Below are 21367 nucleotides of genomic sequence, written 5' to 3'. Positions count from 1 at the left end.
CTGTATTGATTTAGGATTTGTTTCATAATATACTCACATTTATTGAATAAAATAAATCATACTTTATTAATTTACTGCTAAAATAAATATTATTTAAACTTCAATATTGAAATTTGTTAACAGGAAAACCAATGCAAATATTTTATTTTGAAATTTACAGAATTTCACTGAATATTTTTTTTTTAAATGATTAGATTTAACTGGTTACTTAAAACTTAAACTTTACATTTTTGAATGCTATAAAGAAATTATAATTAAATATTTTTTATATATTTATTTTTATTTATGAAGTACAATTATAAATTTATTTTAATTAAATGTACCATCTCGGATATATTTTAGAAAATAAACTCCAACTTTATTATTATAAACATTTACTTCTTTTGAATCTTAAGACCTTATAAGTTTATTTTAAAATCTGATTTCAAAATTGCTTAGCCCTCTCAGACTTCTCTTTAGTACCCTGCTGAGGAGTATGATTCAAACCCAATTAGTTTAGTTAGCACACAGTTGACATCTTTAATTGCCCATCTGAATCTTGTGTCATTTTCCTGTGGTTATAATGCCCTCCTGGAGAGTCCGATTTCACCCTCTCTCCCCCCTAATCTCTCCTCCAACCTCACTAATACAAGCCACAGTATAAATATAGGCAACTTGTTTTTGCTGTCATAATCACAATATTGATGATGTTTTCCCCAAAATTCATCAGCCTCCCATCAGATAAGATTTACTCTGGTCACTGAAGGAGGGGGGAAGGCCAGGTCTGTTGGGGTGACCTTGTTCCAAGAGAGACCTCCTGCCGTGCGTGTAGCCCCCTTGTGGTCATTGTCTTTTCCCTGTAGAGAGAGGAGAGGCAGTATAACCATTTAGCTGCTGATCTGGCAATCTTAATTTACAAGCATGTGTGTGACCTAGTATATCGTTCTGTCTGATGTGTCTACAAACATCAGAGGAAAAGGGGGAGAGAAAAATATCCACCATGTTGTTGGGGAGTGTGAACCCTCGACTAGGTTTCTTTATTTCTATCTCCCCTCCCGCCTCCCCACCCTGTAGGAAGGTGAGTGGTTCCGAGTGCTTTTTTTTTGTGCTGTATGCCGATATGATTTTAATGAGGGGTGTTCTGTTAGATTCTCTCCGGTTTTAATGAGGTGGTTACATCTGGCCATGATGCTAGTGATGTTCTCTGAAGTGCTGCAGATTGATATCAATAGATATTACACAACGTGGCAAGGGTGTTTTCTTAATTGGGGAAAGTGTAATGTAATAAATTTAAGAGATTCATAATAAAAAATTATTTTGATGTTTGTTTTCATAAACTAGATTGAATGCTAAATAATAAATTTATACTTAAGTATTCTTTATTTGATGTATATCATTGCCACACAGGAAGAAAAGCCAAAAAAATACAAATAAATAAAAATCTGAAAAATGAGCAAAAAAATGAAATTTAATTTTCTTTTCAAAAAAAGTCTTATGTTGCATGTTTGTACGTGTTCTAAAAAGTTGCTGAAAATTAACAGAATATTTCTGGTTCCATTTTTAGGCCAAGAGAGCTCGAAAGAATTCAGAGGAGTCTCTTTCTGGTGTCACCGTAGCAACAACAACAGGAGGAGACAGGTAAATAGTTTAGAAAATTATTGGCGCAGCAAATCAAATCTTATATCGCACACATACCCTCCTCCAGTTTTCCTAAAAACAGAAGAGTTGATTGTGGAACCAAAAAAAGAATAGGGAGGAACATCTAGGACTAGATATTCTTTGTATCCTCATTTGAAGTCCCCCCTTATTCTTAAAAAAAAAAACTGCTTGACCTTGTTTGCGGAAAGACACCATGAATGTGCATAAAATCTGACAATGGAGGGTCTTTTGTAGTTTTCTCTCCGCTAGGCTGTTCTAAAACAAAGGCATTCAAATGTTTTCCAGTCTAGAGGGAAAATATCAGCATTTTCATCTGTTTTTCACAAAGAAGAGACAAATGTTTTAAATGTAAAGAAGCACATGCACTATTAACAAAATAAAAAGGGGGAACACTGTCTATACACAAAATTTTTCCCATTACCATTCAGTGTGTTAAAATAAATAGGTTTTTGTATTGTTTTAATCATTTTAAACATCAGTGAAACTAATTTTTTTCCATTAATTTTCTTATCAAAGAAAGGCATTTTAGTAGATCTGTTAAGTTATAATTGAAAATAAATATTTCTAAAATTAATTAAAACAGAGTCATTTTAAGTTGATTTTGATAATCCAGCAAAAAAGATTTATTTCATATAAAATTTACAGATGCATTAATTGAGGTTAAAAAAAATAATTTTAAAGTCCATATAAACATGATGGCAGAATTTAGAAATTTTTAATTAAGTTTATTTATTATTTTTCATGTTAATATAGTCAATAAATATTAGCATATAAGTGTATAGCTCTCAATTTGAAACAAATATTTGAATTCAGACATAAGTAAATTACATTGTTGACATAATTAGTCACTTGTAGGAAGTGTGGAGTAGCTGCAGTAGCAGTGTATATAATCCTGGGTATATATGAGTAGGAGGGGTGGGGGTAATCCCCAATATACACAGGGCTGACATCTGTCAAGGTGTACACATCCTGTCTACTGCTGGTCACCACTGGTCAGGGCTGGTCAGTCTAGCCCTCTCCCAGACCAGAACATGACCTATATACACAACCAGCAGCCATGATCATTTCTGATGACTATTTCCTTGATGCCAGAAAAGAACTAGAGAAGTAAACACACTGTGCATGAAGTTATTACTTAAAATGCAGCAAATATATATTTTGTTGAATGATATTTTTAGTATATAAATAATTAAGGGAAACTGATATTGTAGGTTTACAAATTTTATACATGTTAAAGGCTAGCAAGTCCATAGAAAACATTGATAAATCAACATGTAATTAATTTAAATTATAATCTTAAAATTTTTACCTGTAATATTATCTGAAATTATAGTAGAGCATTTAAAGATTCTGTCACAAGATGTGCAGACAAAGTGCTCCACTACTGCTATGATGCTATGGGGATCAAAAACGAAGAGTTATAGTATAAAGCACTAGAGAACAGCCTCTTGTGAAGTCTAACGTTCTCAATAACAAAATATTTATCTTCAGCATTTTCACACGTTCTCATACAATTAGGCAGAGGAAGCCTTAAGTTTATTTTCCCCGTCCCTGCATCCTGAAATGCATGTATTGCTCCTTGTCAAGATTTAAAGACCAATTGGGAGGACAATGAGAAATAAGCGGTGATAGTTATTTTGATAGAAAGTTGTGTGGGGTTGTACCACCCTCCCTTTCAGGCCCACCGTGATAGGGGTTGCCCAATTCTATTTGGAAATCAGTTTTGTGTAAATATTTCTATTAATGGATATTCGGCTTGTCTTGTATTTATCCTGTTTGGACTTTTTGCGGGGTAAGCTGTCGTGACGCCAGGAGTATGTTTGGTCTTTTTTGTGTGTCTGTGTATTTGGTTAAATGTTAACACTTTTTCTGGCTGCTGTCATCGCGGAATGCTGTGTCGTCTTTAAGTACCCTTGGTGTTTCTCTCGATCAACACACCACAAATGTTGGCAATAAATGTGAGGACTTTTACATTCTTTTTAACTCTGGAGGTGTGTGGCTTTTTTTATTTTTAGCTTTGTACAAGGTAAGGTTCACTTGCTCTAAATCACAGACATTTTTTTTCTTTTGAATCTTTTCATGTGATTTGTTCTGAAAAGTAGGTTTATTTTGAAAAAGTACATAGACATGTTGTAGAGGATTGTGAGAAATTTACCAACATAATGGATCTGACAAGGGTATCTTTTGATTGTCTTAAATAATCTTCATAATGAACTACCAAGTCAAAGGAAAAGTCATGTCAGCTCGGTTAAAATGTTTATTTTCTTCACGGAGAGAAAGACAAGAATCAGCTTTTATTAGCTACAGTTCATCTGCAAATCATTTTACGACTGTCCATTTGCAAGCTGAGTGATTTTATGTGGCTTGTTCCAACTTAAGCTGTGAAGTAAATCTGTATATAGACTTGTCACATCAGCCTTCGCCTAGACAAATCAATACCGATAACACAAAGGCCAGGAACAAAAAAAAGTACAATTTAATATGGTTTTTACAGGGGGAAAAAAATTAAGTAACTCTGTATAACATGTGTTAAAACTTTTCCTGGTTTATATGTTATTGGGGTCAGTGGATTTGCTTGTCATGTGATTTTATTCTTAGAAAAGTAAATCGTAAAACATCAAATATAGGTACATTTGAAATACCCGAATTGTGTTTTGATACTACGAGTTATGTAGAATATATCTGTGTTTATTTTAATTGACAAAAGTTATTGCATAGTCATTTTTTTTGTCAAATATTTTCTTAAGGATTGAGGTTGACTGTTTGGAATAGATGGGTGAATTAATCCATTGTTGTGGTTTTCAGATAATACATATAAATTCATTGTCAGTCAGAGAAAAGAAAGACATTGCCTTGTGTCATGTTTGAATGACTGCAAAAAGAAATTAAAGTACCTTTATGTGATAATTTTTTTTAAAAAGAGAAATGATGGTGTATCCACAAGAATTTTTGTTTCATGGGTAGTTGCGGAATGGAAGCATGAAATTCTTAGTGATAAAATCGGTGAAGATATTGTTTACTTGGTCACATTTGGCCCAGTAAAGTCTTTAGACATTGATTATGGGTTGCGTGCTCTACCGTTTTGAACCAGCGAGTTGATTCTTTTTTTAAGTTAATCACACTATTTATCAATTCTTTTATTCTGTAACGAACATTTGTAGCAAGAGATTAAAATTTATTTCCGTCAGGGTCATGAGAGTGAATTCAAATTTTTAATAGTGCGGAGAAGGTCATCCCTGTTCACACAGATGTTTTTGATACAAAAAAAAAATTCGGAAATTTCTTTGGCAAGTTTTATGAAAGATTGGAGTGTTTCATACACTGTTCTATTTTTTTCTAGGGTCCTTGAATTGCAAGGTTTGACTGAGGACCCCTTGGTGACATTGGACCGAAATAAAAATTCACCCTTAGAGCCTGGTGAAATTCCCATAGACAGCGTAGGAATTCCCTCGAGCCCAACCCCCAATGGCACCTCAGATGGTAAGTAGATTTTCACAGATTTTTCTCAGGCTGTAGAAGACATCATTTTCATTCACTTGACAGCTTTGTAATGAAGCAGGCTGTTCTTAGGGGCTATTTTGCTGTTATTAGTGGACCCACTTGACTCTCTCACTGTTCTAATGATCCTACAATGGGAAGTGGCTACTTAAGACTGAAGTGCCTAGTCAGTCACAACAATCTCAATATAAGTAACAGTTTCCACCTCATAAGTAATAGGAGTTAGAAGAATCTGTAAAATTATTGCTTATTAAATTGCTAGCCTAATTAACAGGAATATGTATTTTTTGTCATCTCCTTTATGGTGTTGTCTTGGGCACTCACTCTTCGTAACGTAATTTAGTTTCGTTCCATTCTTCTATGAGATTATGTAAATGATCAAACTAATGGGGATGAAATGCTTTTTAATAAAAGCTTGTTGTTTGCTGTTTCATCCACAAGTGAGGCCTTCCAATAGCTGACAATTGCCATAACACTACATCACATTGTCGTGGAAACAATGGCCGCCCGGCACACTATCCCCAGCTCCATATCGACATTTTGTAATAGTTTAAAAAATTGATTAGCTGTAATACTAATCATCCCTATTTCCACCCAGAACAAAGTAGAAGCTCCTACTCAACTGTATTCACTCAGCAAACTTGGGCTGATTGTACGTTCCCTAGTTTATTTTATTTTCTCTGAGGTCCGTGGTAGGGGACTAAAGATGTATGCAGGGCAGGTCATCTTTATATTTTTCTGCCAGTTCTGATGCAAAGGGGAACTTGCCATGCAATGTTAAATCTAAATTTATTGGCTCTAGGCACTGTAAGTCACAGTGTCTGGTTGCTTACTGGCTTATTACCAAAGCAAAAGTTTAATTAATTTGAAGCAGATTGCAACATCCCTTTTTGATGACAAGGCAATCAATAGCAGAGGGATATATAGCTTTATTTGTTGGACATGACAGGTAATTTTTTTATAGTCGGTGACTGGGGAATAAATTCTAATTGTTAGCTCAGTAATCATCTATTTTTATCAAGTAAAACATTGAACAAAAATCCGGCTATAAGCCACGGTACTCTGTCATCAGTAGGGATGTCTGATAGAAGATTTATGTATCGGTAGCCATTGCTTTGAATTGGATTGGATGAAGAACTTGCCTAATCCATTGCCTTTCTTGATCATTAATATACATAGATTTGTCCCCTTGTCCATTTTGAACTTGAAACCATTGTCCCTTAGATAATGCTTCGATCTGCAAACCTATATTCACCACAAGAACTCAATACTTATAACCAAACAACCATGACAGCATCATGTACATCAGTAGGTGACCATAGAGTAACCAGATTCCAGTCTGCAAATGTGTTGCAAGTTTGATATTCTAACACCCAATGTTACAAGAATTCTTTTGTTCCGTGCTTCCTTTTTACATCATACATTGACATTCAACTCTAAGAGAGACCAAAAATCCATGGCCATCACACTTTGCTTGTCTCAGAGGTGTCTATTCCCTTTGCGATTTGAGGGAAGTCCAAGTTTGGTGAAACTCCTCTTTCAAACACTTTTTTCCTTTAGATATGTTCACTGGTGACAGTTCCTCTGTGACTTTTTTTGAAGGTGGTATTGAGTCCCTCGCTTCACCACCAGATGGCAGTACCTTCAGCAGCAGTGAGAGTTGGGTAATGTCAGCTGGCTCCCCTCCAGCAGGTAAAACTTAGCTTTTTATTATTTAGATTGTTAGAAATTCAAATAAAAAGTGATAATAATAAAAAAGATGTAAAAATTCAATAACTTCATTGCCAAAAAAAAAAGATTTATTGTTTGTTTGAAAACATCAACAACAAAAATGATGGTGAAAAAAAAAATACTGATTAAAAATTTTCATTAATTTTTGAAAACAGTAAACAGTTTTTATGGCTTATTCCATTAATTCACTTGTTTGAAATTAAAAAAAAAATCTTTCATAAAATAACTTTACATTGAAAATGATAACTAGCAGCTGTTTGTTATTACCTGGAAAACACTTTTAGGAATCAGAAATCAGTATTTGAATTTTTCTTTGGCATATTTATAAGTACAGGTGGATGTATAAATGGTTAGTGTGTGGTCACATTTCACAGATTTAATGGCAGTTACTAATACAACTTATAGCTGTTCCTAATGTGATGCATTAAATTCATTCCCACCTATAATGGAATGTGTCGCATTCAAATGCCTCATTTCCTATCAATTATGAAAACTTAATGAGGTTTATCTGGGTAGGGGGATCATTGTTTGTATCTATAAAGATTATATCTTTACTTTTATTTTCTACACACAGTGAAAAGTGAACCCAATTGTGACACGAGCCCAGTCGATTTTTCCGTCACCGATTCGCTGGACAACTTAACAGGTAATGGTCCACTTCCCAACGGCCAAAATGTACAAGTTCATCGTGGTCATTTGAACTAGAAAAGAATGGAGCTTTTTATTATGAGTGAAAACTTTAAGGGGAAAAAGTTAGGAAATGTTTGCCCTGACAAGTGTAGGACTTGACAAGTTCACATAGAGCAGGCAGTGGGGAGTTTTCACATGCAATTACCCTGACACAGAACAGCTATACTGTACTGTAACCATAGAGATTAGTTTGAATTGATTGTTTCTCTGTTGGCTTTTGTAGGATCCAACAGTGAAGTTGGGCTGGACACAACACTCACATCATTCTATAATAGGTAAACATAACAATTAATGAAGATTAAAATAAAACACAATGAAAAAAAGATAGCAATTAAAAAATAAAATTATTTTGAAAACTATTAATATTTCATTTATAAAAAAAGTTAATTTACCGTAACTGTAAAATGTATAACACATTTAAAAAATTAATTGTAATCAACATTCCATTGTTATAGCAACAGTTCCCCTAGTGCTGCGGTGTCTAGGACATCAGCTTCCGAGATGAACACAGCGTACTCTCAATTCTCCGGCCTCCAACCGGGCTTCAGTTACCAGCAGCAGGGGGGATATCCCCTCATGTACAACCCTCAGGATCGTAAGTCAACTGTACTTCTCATCTTAATGTCAGCCCAAGGCACATGGCTTTCAAATAAAAAAAAATTACTGTAAATCATTTTTTATTGAAAACTTCATGGGTGACTTTCTGCTCATAAAATGTTCATTCTCAAGTACATTTGTATTAATATAGATTTTTTAAAACAAATCTCAATTATTAATGCCAAGTATAACTATCTCAAAAAAAAGGTGTTACAGAAAATTGGTATTATACAACATTCAAGCAAACAAAATTATTTTTGATGATATAGAAAAGGGGGGATACAAGCAATTAAAGACTTGTTTTTTCTCCCTCTTTCTCTTTCTAGCAGGTGCTCACTTTATTACCTATCCAGTTGTGCTTCACTGTCCAAATAACCTCGTAAACAATAAACAGTGTTATTGATGGGGCAGGATCTGTATATTTGATTGACTTTAAATTGATTTATAAGTTTCTTTAACTTACATTTCTCCCCCATCTGATTTTCGGCTCCTGATGAAAACCATGTGTAGTCTACGAGAAATTTATTGACAGCAAGCATTTCGCATGCATTTTATACATTGAAAGGGGGGAACATATTGTAAATCTTTGCTTTATTAATGATGTGCTATCAGTTAACTTGGAAATTATTGGATTATTGGAAATCAGAAAAGCATGAAATGGTGCTATAAGATGTTATCACTTAATTTGCATGCCTAACATTGGGGAAGATATTCATCGGACTCTGTCTCTGGGCTGTGTTAACAGACCAGACACAGGTTTATGGGGGGGGCAGATCTCCATCACACTGCATAAAAATATGTTAATGCCAATCAAGTGACAACACACCCAAAATCTTGAGCATTTTTATTCATATATATTTTTTTAATTTATTATTTTTGGGGGGTGCGGGATGAGAAATTTTTAATTAAGTATTTATTTTTATTTTATTATTTTGTGTAGTGAAAAAAACACAAGTGGCACAGGGTACCACCGGTTTTTATCCTTCCTCCAGCTACAGTCAGGCCCAGTACATGTGTAAGTACAGCTGTATCCATTTATCACGTGTCACCCAGGAAATAAACAACATAGGATAGTTTTTTTTTCAAGAATTGAAACTGGGTTAAACATTTCGTTAGAATATTTTTCCTTGTAATAGCAAAGTTTTATTCAGACACATTATCATTCACCTTATATACCTTCATGTAAATTTAAAATTATTTTTGAATGAATAAAAACTCTTTCAAGAAATTTGACAATTAATGATAAAATTATATTTTAAAAAATCAAATTCGTATTTTTCCTAGTATGTGTCTATTCAACATGGTGTAACTAATCTTTTAAATTTGATTTGTTATTGCAGACTCCACACAAGTGCCCTTTCCTAGTGCTAATCCTGCCAGTAACCCATCATCTAATTCTTCAGCACAACAGGTAAAGACTGAATTTTTGTTCTCTCAGATGTAAAACAAAAAATGAAACTCATTAAGAAATAAATACGAATACTGTCTATAAAAGTCAGATGTTAAAGTAAATCTGGAAAATAATGCTTACTCAGGTTTTGAGGGTAAGGGCTCATGTTTCTTGCTAAGACAGCATTCAGCTTGTTTAATTATAGAAGTATGTTGATTAATTTTGTTTGGTACTAAATGCACAATGTTTCATATTATTTATAAAATCATTGCAAAGGAAAAAAATACAAAAAGCAAACCAAAAAGCATCAATCATGAATAAATAAATTTATATCTGTTTTATTAGCCGATTTATTAACAATGATAACAAACGGTATGTTGTTTACATTTTTTCATAAAAAGTGTCACATATTGTGGGTAGATAGCAATACATAAAAAAGCCTCTTTGCATTAGTAAACTGTTAGATACAGCAGATCTATTTGTGTAAAAGAAAAAGATACAGAATTGTCCATATCAGTTTGCCGTTTTCTAGTGGGTGTGAAATGCTGTTAGAGAAATATAAAATAGTTTTTATTTCACAAAGCTGTTTCATGTAGTGTACCATATGTTAACATCTATGACATAGAATGCCAGAGAGAGATTTTTATTACATAAAATAATAGTATTTTATCCAACAAGTTGTAACAAGTGTGTTGAGGCGAAATAGATTTGATCAATATTTTGAATGCAAAGAATGAAAGGAATGGTTGATAAAATTAAAACATGGGGGATGTAATTATAGTTTTAGTCCACATGTTACAAAATGCACAGATTTATTTCAGTCAAAAAAAACAAAAAAAAAAAAACAACCAAACAACAAGACTTGCAATAGTTGATAAATCTGAAAAGAAAATGGTAAATATTGCCCTTAGATAATTCTGGTTGTATTTTGTATATTGCAAATAAAACAAGAGTATGTCTTGTGGGCTTCAGAAAATGGTTGTAAAGAAAATTAAATTTGGAAAGTCATTACTTTGCTCAGAAGCAATAAATTTAGACTAATTATATCAAATCTATTTGTAATAATTATGGGGAATGCTTCTAGGCATATTTTAAGTAGTTCTAGGAAGAAAAATTACTATTTCAAACTATACAGGGCACTTTACTGCAGCAACCAAACCACTAAACTTATATTAGGATTTAATTAAATTTTGTACAAGACCTGAGAAACTTACATTGAAAAAATAATTTGATTTTTAAAAACAATATAAAAACAGATATTTCCTCTCTCTTTTTTTGCCAATAACTAGAAATTAATCCAAGGCAAAAATAATTAAAATTCTCTCAGACTTGGATATAGTAGGCATCAGTTGTTTGAGAATAAATAATAGTGTCTGTCTTTTCTACCCGGGTGTTTAGAAATCGGATTGATTGGGCTTGACATTCGGAAGATTGGGAACTCTCGGGTACCAGTAGCTCTAACCCCCTCAAGTAAAAGGAGTCGCATTTCCGATTGTTGAAATATTCACACCATTTCTCAAAACATTCTTTTGAGGTTCAATGTGATTAACATCAAAATCCAATGAGAAAAGAAAACTTTTTTTACTTAACTATCTTAGCAGTTAAGAAAGTTCTGAATTATAAATTAATTTGTTTTTCTTTCTCAATTTGATTTTAAAAATTGTCTCGAAAAAAAAATCACTTTGTCATGAAGGATGTAGCCACTGTCAAACTATAGTCTACGATGGCACCTTTAATGAATAATTTCCAAATTTAAACTCGCTTTATCTGATTTGAAATTCCTTATAAATTTTACGAGGATTACAAAAACGCGGTGTTTGGATTGGCTGGGCTGGGGATGAAATAGTGAAAAAAGACATAAATTAAGGTGACAATTTCATGGGTATGGCATTAAAATGCAAATCACACCTGTGTCCATTGTACAGTGGGTTTTTTAGTGTCAGCTCTGATGAATAAAATGGTGATGTTCATGATTCCAGATAATCATAAAATGAGATACGTAAATTCAAACACAATAAATTTTATGCAAAAACATATAAGTTGTCAAATGCCAAGTTTTAGGTTTAGCATAATATCAATGTGACTGAATTTTATCTTTCAAATCTCTCCATTCTATTTTCATCAGTGTTTATTTTACATTATGAAAAAGCTATTCTGCAGTAAATTTTATTGACATTGTTAATAGATAAAACCCATATTTAAGGAGCCTAAAACTCACACAATCCAAGTATTTTTCAATTTGCCCTTTATCAAATCGGCCCCTGTGCGCATAAATCTTCTTCCAGAGTATGTAAATTAGAAAATATGCATTAAATCTCTGAATTAATTGAAAATCTGCACTAACACTTCATTGATGGGAGTGAATTTTAAATACTATGGATTGTTGTTAAATGAATCTGAAAATTTATCAGTTTTATCATGAATTGGCAAATAAACGAGGGCATTTAGTAAAATCTGAATATGACATAATCTTACTGCTAAATCGTGGACTAAAATTAATCAAGGTTAAAAAAAAAAGAGGCGCTTTAAGCATTTATTCCCCTCCCCTCCCAAAGTATTTTTCACTTTCTGATAAAATAAATGTTAAATAAAAGATTTTATAGTTTCAAATTGTCATATTTTTGTTCTTGCAGCCTTTGGAATATAACTACCCGGGATACCCTGGTTATTTTTATTCTGGAGTCCCAACCAATTCCACGGTGGTACCACCCACCACACAGACCTACCAGTTAGTGGATGTACCACACACCGCAACCGGTGAGTACACCGCACAGCTAGGTATAAAAAGAAAACACAAACACAAACTAAAGCAAGACTGCATGCATTCATGTAGTTTCCCACTGATACTTTGACAAAATTCTAGTAACGAAAACTTTCTTGTACTTGAAAAGATTACAGGTTCTAATGTCTGGTTTGTCTAATGAAAAAAGTGGCATTAATTTTAATGAAGTGAAGATACACACCCTATCATGATGTACATTTCCCTAAGGAATCCCTGATTTAAAGTTATGGGACACACCCTCAAATAATTAAGTGTTCATTGATAATTATGACATTTTGAATTAATTGAGCTGTGACTGTGTTTTGCAGAAATTCATTAAAATGAGTCCATTTCTTTCATGAACACCATTAATAACAACAGTTGCATTGCATCAACTGTAATTAGAAACTAGGATTACGTACAGGAGGGAGAGCAATAATTGATCCGCACTTCTCCGCGCGATCCACAGGGACTAACGTGGAATATGGAGACCTTCATTGTCAACTCGAAAATTTTTGTTTAGATGTGTATCTAACTCTGTTTATCTGAACTCCAGATCATGTAAAAGACGTCCTTATAAGGTTAATTCTTTTTTTTTTTCGGGAGTCTTTCATGATTTGCCTTTATATGAAAATGGAATAAAATACAAATTATTTATTAGAAGTAGATGGCCACACTATTGATTGAAAAAACGGCTGTTATTATTTCAGCAATCTGATGACAAGTTTATTGTTTGGAAAATGAATGGCAAATTTTTGCTGTAAATATTATTTGTTCATGTTTTATTGACCAATAATTGAATCTTGTTGATTTATGTTAAAAGCTAGGAGAGGGAATTCTAAATATTTTAACAGTCAGTCTTAATTTTATGTTATATCAATGGTTCCCACTGGATTTAGAACTCTGATGATCTGCACTGAATTTTGAATTCTTAAACATTGGATGTGGACAAGTCATGAAAAAATATAGAACTAAACTATTATATATTTTCACCGACTTTGAGTTGGCCTTTTGGGGATTTTCCAGATTAAAACTTTAAAAAGTGACTTATTTATTCTTGCTCCTCAGGGATACATGTCTGTTAAGTAAGAATTTTGAAAAAATATATTAAAAAAAAATTTTAATTGAAAGAAAGCCATAAGCTGTCCAAGGAACTCAATAACAATGTGAATGCTTGCTGTACTTGTGTTTCAACACAAGAAGACTTTTGACATATCTTCCACACCTACTCTTTACAAAATAGAAATACACATTACTGAAAGTAAGCAAAAATGCGGTAATCTGAAATCCAAATTAAAGGCCGGGCAGATACCCCCAGTCCTGTTACGGGGTGTACCTTGACGTTATAGCCGGGGTAAATCAGGTAGAATCGTCAACTGAGGGTCCCGACATGTCCTTGTTTTGTCAGCAGACAATAGGCTCACAGGTGACGGGCCCCCGACAATAGTACCAATCTGTAGCCTGTCGAGTCCCCAAGCTATTGTCAGCCATGATGAATGTGACCGCAGGACCAGGCTTTAGCGTTCTGTGTGAAACTTAAATTAAACATCATTATAGATGTGTGTTTAGTAGATAAATCTAGGTGATAAGACAGATTTTAGCATCAGCAGGTGTGAATTAATTCCAGTTTCTTTTTTAATATTGTGGCATATCGTTTGATTTATGACTCGTCCGAAGAATGATATCCGAATTATCATTTTTTTCTTGTATCAGTATTTTAAGCAAATTCAATCTGTTGAGATTTAGATAAATGATACTCTATTCTTAATGTTACGGGTTTTTTCCACTGATGAAATTTTTTGATAATGAAATGTGTAAAGTTAGAGAATTTTGTCGCTGTGTTTCAAAATAGCACTAGCATGCTAAAGATTTCACAATTGATAATTATTTAGAGGGAATATGTGAGGTGTGAATTTCATTTAAACATTCTAAGTAAGGCTAAGGTGAATGATGACTTAGTTTTGAAAAAAAAAATCTTTATTTTTGTTGGGAGAGTTATAAAGTGACAAAAACTTTGTGCTCTTGTTAAAGGGAATCAGCAATCTGATGTCACTTCCTGTTTAGTGGGAAGTGGACATATAAGTCCAAAAGTAACCCCCCAGGCCGGTAAGTATCTGGTGTGATGTTACCCCCCAAGGCATGCTAAAAAAAGGGCACATGTCCCCCCGTATGTCAAAGTGTTGTTTGCATCTGAATGTTATTTTTACTGTGTGTGTGTGTGTGTTTCAGTATAAAGCACCCACCTATCAGTGCGTTTACTTCAAACAGGCAGTGAAACAATTCCCCCACCATGGTTTTGTTTGGGGGCAGTGAGGGGGATCCACCTCTGACCGCACTGTCATAAATAACAGTAACCTGTAACCGCGGGTACTAGCGCAGCCATATAAGTTGGGGTGGAAGTCGGTGGAGTTGATTTATCTGTAGTAAGACCTTTAATTCCTCCTCGCCCACCATTGTGATTAGCCCTCACACTTCATTGTTTACATTATACCCAGCCTGTAGATTTTTTTGCGATGTCTCGGAACTGGCATTTTTTAAAATTTACAACTTAAGTGCAGTTGACAAAGATTTTAATGAATTCTGCTCCCTGTAAAAAAAAAAAAAATTTATGCTCTAAAATGCTGTTGTATCACAATTGTGATTTGTCGTTGGCATCCTTTTGTCTTTTGTGGTCCTTCAACTGCTCTGTTTATCTGTCTTGTCTTGTAAGTGGCTCATTTTGTGGAAGGATTTATAGTGTAACAAATTTTGAAATTATGCAGATTTCATCACCTGCATTGGGGATGTTAAAAGCTTTTATCTTGCCTGCGTGTCTCTGGTTTCTGGCAGAGGCAGAATTCCAACATCTAACATAATGCACACAGTTTCATCATGCTTGCAATCAAAATACCAAACAGTAACAGATTCAATTTATTGTTTTTTTCCGTACAGTGGGTGTGAAAATGTGCCTATGATGACTGCCATAGCTAACATGAAATATCTGTTGAAGTCATGAAATTCTTACATTTATATAGCGCTAGTGTTACCTAAGACAAGGTCATTGCATGCTCTGATTTTTGTTCTTTCAGAGACGTTCCCCAGTATAAACCCCTCACCCTCACCCCCTGGTATGAGAGACAACACATCCTCTAGTAAGTCACTACCACATCAAAGTTTAAGGACTTAACTATATGTATCAAATTTATTTGTAGAATTTTTCTTGGAAAAATTTAGATTGATTAACATAGAGCACCTGCTTAATTAACCATTTGTAAAAAAAAAAATTGCTCAAAAAGGTCATTTTGTATTTTATATGCATTGGCAAATTTAAAATATTGTCAAGTTTAGGAAGTGATATTGACCATGAATCTTTTGAGACTGCAATTCAAATAATAAAAACATAGAAAGATAAACTGTAAAATAATGTGAAAATTTTTTATTTTCATAAATTTGGATATAAGTATTGGAAAATTAAATAAAATTAATTGATTGAATACATAAGTAATTTTTTTCATCATTTTTACACAGAACGCAGCAGTCGCAATAGAAGCACGGCCAGTCGAAGTGGTCGAACGACAGCCTCCCCGGGACCAGAGTCTGACTTAGAACGGGTGTTTGTGTGGGATTTAGATGAAACAATCATCATATTTCATTCACTGCTCACAGGAACATATGCACAAAGATATGGAAAGGTATGTACATTTTGTTGCTTTATTTGACATCCACCTCTATGCTCTGTTTGTTTGATAAAATTCAGTTCGTTTGAATGTTTGTTTGTAGAGCCCCCAAAATTTACTTCCAGAAATAGGAACTACCTGGCATTTCAAAACACAAAAAATTCTGAAAGCGTTTCACAAAAAATTTATTTCCAAATGATTTGTCCTTGATTGGGCCAATCAGGATTATCTTAATGTGTGTGTTTATATTGTTTAAACCTAGTTGCCATGAGAGACTGTTTAGAAATTAGGTAGAATTAGGTGCAGCGAACCGCTGCTTTGTTTGCCGTTTTTAACTTGGCTAGGAAGCCAGCGCTGCTGAACCATCTGTTACAAAGGACAGAGATTCTTCTGTTTTTATTCCAATACTCCCCTTTGTAGAACAAGCCATTGGACTTGGAAACATTCATATCCTTGATTATCCTGGTAAATGAGGCTTACAGAAAAAAAAAAGATTTTGTTATGCCAACAGAGTCCCCTGTTTAGATAGCTGCCGTTTTACTGACGAGTAAGCAATTATGAAATCAGTTATTTTTTTTTATATTGGCCAGTAGACATTCCAATGAAGAATCTGTAGATTTCATGTCATACTACATCATGACTTTAATGAATGAAGTAATTGTTTTATAGAACAGATAAAGGATTAGAAAAAAGGGGGAAAAAATACCAGTAAATCTCTGTATCAGTTGAAGTGTTTTAAAAAAATCCAGCAAGGATTATTGCATCCAGATCCCATTCTTCTTTGCGTTTTTTCTAACATGTGTTGAATGACAATTTCCCACGCTTTTACTGATATTCATCATTTTCTAGGAGAAATATTCTCGACATTCTCCAGTGATATGTATCTGACAGTATAGTTTATGAATTCTACCAGCAAAAAAAAAAAAAAAGATTCAGGGAGTAAAAATGTACGTTAGAGTGTGCATAATTATCTCTTGTTTTCAGTCATTGAGAGTTTTCCTCAGATGCTGGTACTGAAATAAGGGCAACCTGATGTTTTGTCTTTTCGGCTTCTGTCCTCGCTGAAATCTCATTGCTCCATATGCTGCCGCAGTATTGTATCTGCTGATCTTTGATAAATAAACAGGAGTTCCCTGTAAGTTTATGCAGCCTTTCCTGATCTCTAGCAGCTGTCCCGAGTCTTTCCGAGTGCCAATACCTTGTTATTGGAGGGTATTAGCCGGTTTTTAGCTGTCACTTAAAAGTGTTTCAAGCTCTCAAAAACCCGAGTGATTTTTCCCCCCTTCACTCTGGCAACACTAGAAACAAAATTAATAAGATAGTTATCCCATTAATCATCAGACATGAGTTGTTTTCTATAAGTGAGAAAAAACAGTTTTTCGAGAAGTGGATGTTTTCAAACATGTCTCGGGAGCTTATCAGACTATTTCCAGATGAAATTGCAGATTTCTGTTAACATTTGACATCGAAAACCTATTTCTTTCCTGTCATACGGCTATTGTTCTGTGGGGACAAATTTATTTTTGGTCAATACACATCGCGAGATATATGTACATGGTTTACGACATATTCTGTTGACTGGTGCATTAGTTGTACAATAGGGCCGCGGATCGGGGAGACCTTGGGTAATGTCTTCCCGCGGATGATTTGTGACAGCTGTTACGAAGACAATGTGGTGCATCCTGTGCAAGGGACACATTGATATTTTGTGTCAGGATGGTTTTCTTTTCATTAACTGTATAATGACTGAAAGTGCTTTTTATTCACAACGAGAAACAATCTACCAAAATGCACTTCCCTTAGAAATATTGGCCTTCACAATGAAAATAGATGGTCTCCAGATAAAATCTTTTACACATCAAAAGATAACATTTAGTATTGTTGGTGGTGAAAAGCTTTTATCCCAACTTGATTAGGAATTTGTCGTTGGCAGTTTGTCCAATAGTAATCATTGTATATAGCTCATTCTAGCCATAAAATAAAAAGGACTTTCCTGAATGGGTCTGACCAATTGGATGTGTAGTATGACCATTGCTTGTACCGGATTGTGAAGGAAGATGGCGTACAAGTTCGATGTACTGTGTAGAAGAGCTTTTTTCCCCAGTTTAATTACTCTCTGTTCTTGGGTGTGTACCGTGTTTTATGCTTTGATTGAAAAATAAAACTTAAGAGTTCAATATTCTTCACTGATTGTCAGTCCTTGTCAAAGTTATGCACACAGATTACTGTTCAGTTGTTTGGTTTCTTTTAACATCTGAATAAATATCTGGCTATTTGTTGACTGTTGCTTTAATTTAAAGTACACTTTCCCACATACTTGTGAAACAGGTTTGACATACAGAAAAAAACGGAGAAAAAATAAAAATTGTACCATAGTCTTCAAGGGTCTGCTCTTGACCGATTAGAGTGATCGATTTGGCTGAAAACATCAATGAAATTCACCATTGTAAGCTTCGTTTGATGTGCGGATTTCAAAATCCTGTTACTTAATATTTGACTAGTAATTAGTGGATGTTTAAAAAACATGTGAGCAGAGAGAAGTAGGAGTCCAATGGAAGTTGGCCAATCCTCTACTGAGGTCTCAAGCCTGACCTGTCAAGGCAACATGTAATTGATAATTAAGGAGGAATTCACAGAAACCCACAGAAGTAACTCTGGCTAAATTTGACAGGAAAGCCCAGGGGCTTCCCAGATAATTGAAATCTAGGAGTCCTCATATTATAACGAGAATCTGTCAAAGCAAAAGAAAAAAATAATAGATTCCTTTAGTTTTCCCTAACTCTCTTTTTTTTTGTAATGGATGTTTTCCCCCCTGATGTTCCAGATAATTAATTGTCAAAGATTTATGAAAGTTCTTTTTTTTTTTAAAAAAAAGCTAAACAATGGGTAACCATAGCAATTCTTTAGAGATATGTGGTTTACCGAAAAGAAAGTTGACCCCTTGAGTAGGGCTGGGAATCTCTGTGAACTGACAGGTTAAACTAGTTTGGCTTTAGATCCAATCATCTGTGACATGTGGAAGAACTCCCCAGCATCAATCTTCTGATAATTGAACAAGTCTTAATGTAAGATAATTAAAGCTACAAGTAGCTTCTAAAGAGGCAGTTAGTGGGCCCTAATAGGATTATCTCCATCAGATATTGTCTCATGTATGTGTTTATTTTTCCTTGCAGGAATATCATTCCTCTGTGTCACTAGGGGTGCGAATGGAGGAAATGATCTTCAACCTGGCCGATTCTCATCTATTTTTCAATGATCTAGAGGTAAAGGATAATTTAAATATATTGCATTGATAATTCTATATCCATTATCTTGTCCTGAAAATATATACATTTAACTTTTGAATTGCATTGCAAAGCAAACATGTTTCAAAAATTTTCCTCTGTGCTGACAATTATTTAATACAGCACTCAGGACAGACCTAAGTCAAAATTTTTAATTATTATGCCATGAGAAATAATTTTGAAAGTTAACCAAAATTTTCAGTATTTGGTTTCATATAAATACTGTAAATCACTTTTTATTCGCGAGAACTTTATTTTCGCGTAATTACGCGAGACAGTGTGCTCGCGAAAATTTAATTCTCGCGTATAATAGTATTCCTTAAGATTATATGGAGCGATAACCACAATTCATGAAAAATTTGTCTCGCTAATCAAGGGTCAAAGACTATCTCGCGAAAATAAGGTGTCGCGAAAATTCAGTGATTTACAGTATCATATAAACTTCTATTATACATTCGTTTTCAAATAAAAAGATATTTGAAATAATTTTTGCAATTTTGACTGAAGTCGGTCTTGGGGCCTAATCATACACATATGGGGATAAACATGGACTAAGTCACTTCTTTGAAAGAAATATGTTTGGGGTAAATTCATTAAATAATCATTCAGGATGAGATTTTTAGAGGGTTTCAAATCAGGCTTTAAATAGTAACTTTGACCAAATATCACCCCATATCGAGTCACTAGATGACTATGTATCTAAAAATACTGTGCAAATATGCCAAATGAAAAATCTATTCAAGGGTTTAAAAATGCAGTGTTTGTGGAGTGAACATTTTGTTTGGATATGACCTACGTGACACTGCACAGATGTCTTTGATCTTCATTCTGGTACAAGTGGTTACCAGCTTTATAAGTATAGATTGGAAAAATTTAATAAACAAATTGACAGTATAAGTTCTGGTATGTGTCAGGGTGACATGAAGGCCCCTTACGTCCCTGACCATCCCAATCCTGTAGCCATTCAGTCAGATCTAATTCAGAAGTGACACTAACCAATCTACAGCTGAAATCTGTCACAGTCTGCTCCCATTGGATACAATTAATAGTCCAAGACTCCAGGGAGCCTTTGGCATTTTCTGCAGTGGTTGACCTATGTTTGAGTTGATAGAATCTGATTCCTACTTAGAGAGAGCGGTGCCCTGCTGGGGGTTGTAATATTGACTTAGGAAGTAGGTTGTCAGTAAATGGGAAGAGCTCAGGGTCTAGGGAGACCAGATTCCATTAGTCAAAACTTGTTACATCAAAAACGCACACAAGACTCTGCTATAGCAGGTCCACACCAAGCTTAAGGTGGCTGAACCCTTTTGGTTAATAGATGCTAGTAGGTCCACAACAAGCTTAATTAAGGTGGCTTAACCCTTTTTTGTCAATTGATGTTATGTGGAGGGGATGTACACAGATGGGTTCTGTAGTGATTTTTCCTGAAATTTTAGATACAGATGGTTCCTCTTTTAATTTTGACAAGTAGGTTTAGCCCCCAGCTCCGAGACATGATAGAAGTTGTGTTGACATAGCTACCATATCCAAACATGTTTATTGACGGCATGGTCCCCACTTCATTTACCTCTTCCACTTCAGCAAGTTTGTTTTATTTAAGGGGCAGATAAATTCATTGAAAATCAACATCCCCTTGCCATCACAACTGGCATTTTAATAGTTAGCATTGACAGCTGTATTGTGAAGCAAGCCAAGATATTTATTTTCTGCTGGGCCCTATAACTTCTGGAATATTAAAACTAGGAAACAGTGGAAATTTATGTTAATTAAAATAAACAAAGTTGGCTGGGAAAAAATTTCACATCTTATCTAGGAAATATGTATTTTAAAGAAGTGTCACGGCATTTACTTTTGGAAAAGTTATTCCACCCCTTTTTTGACACAGGATTAATTGGCTGTTTACCTGTTGTGTACCAAGGCTAGAATAATTTGACTAAATTGCTTATTTCCAAACCAATTCCTGATCCATGGCAGTCTTTATTGTAAAGGGAAAAAGGGGGATTTCTTCAAAGAAGCAAGAAATTGGTTAAGAATGAAAGATCATGACCAATTGTAATTCTCTAGTGTTTAGCCTTTGGCAAATCAGATTCAATAAAGGAAAAAATGATGAGATTTGGGTTTT

The 21367-nt window shown here is 34.3% G+C and overlaps 1 protein-coding gene across 7 annotated transcripts in view; it reads left to right on the top strand.

Moving 5' to 3' along the window:
- Positions 1–21367, top strand: part of LOC134283824 (eyes absent homolog 1-like) — a 60401-nt gene that overhangs the window by 34348 nt on the left and 4686 nt on the right. Inside the window, exons 1-14 of one of the 7 annotated variants that reach the window (XM_062766313.1) lie at positions 954–1057; positions 1544–1617; positions 4979–5118; positions 6697–6828; positions 7442–7513; positions 7781–7832; positions 8013–8152; positions 9095–9169; positions 9495–9565; positions 12178–12301; positions 14337–14411; positions 15374–15436; positions 15813–15976; positions 19135–19224. In XM_062766313.1, the coding sequence (XP_062622297.1) occupies positions 980–1057; positions 1544–1617; positions 4979–5118; positions 6697–6828; positions 7442–7513; positions 7781–7832; positions 8013–8152; positions 9095–9169; positions 9495–9565; positions 12178–12301; positions 14337–14411; positions 15374–15436; positions 15813–15976; positions 19135–19224 (1350 nt within the window). In that variant the 5' untranslated portion in view covers positions 954–979. Of the gene's footprint in view, positions 1–953; positions 1058–1543; positions 1618–3212; positions 3366–4978; positions 5119–6696; positions 6829–7441; positions 7514–7780; positions 7833–8012; positions 8153–9094; positions 9170–9494; positions 9566–12177; positions 12302–14336; positions 14412–15373; positions 15437–15812; positions 15977–19134; positions 19225–21367 lie in introns of those variants that run through there. The other 6 variants (XM_062766314.1, XM_062766315.1, XM_062766318.1 and 3 more) reach the window with 6 other exon arrangements.

The sequence above is a fragment of the Saccostrea cucullata genome, unplaced genomic scaffold (genome assembly GCF_032062105.1).
Source record: "Saccostrea cucullata isolate Sc308-1 unplaced genomic scaffold, CSIRO_AGI_Scuc_v1 ctg86, whole genome shotgun sequence".
Taxonomy (NCBI): Eukaryota; Metazoa; Mollusca; class Bivalvia; order Ostreida; family Ostreidae; genus Saccostrea; species Saccostrea cuccullata.
This window is presented reverse-complemented; position numbering and strand designations above follow the sequence as displayed.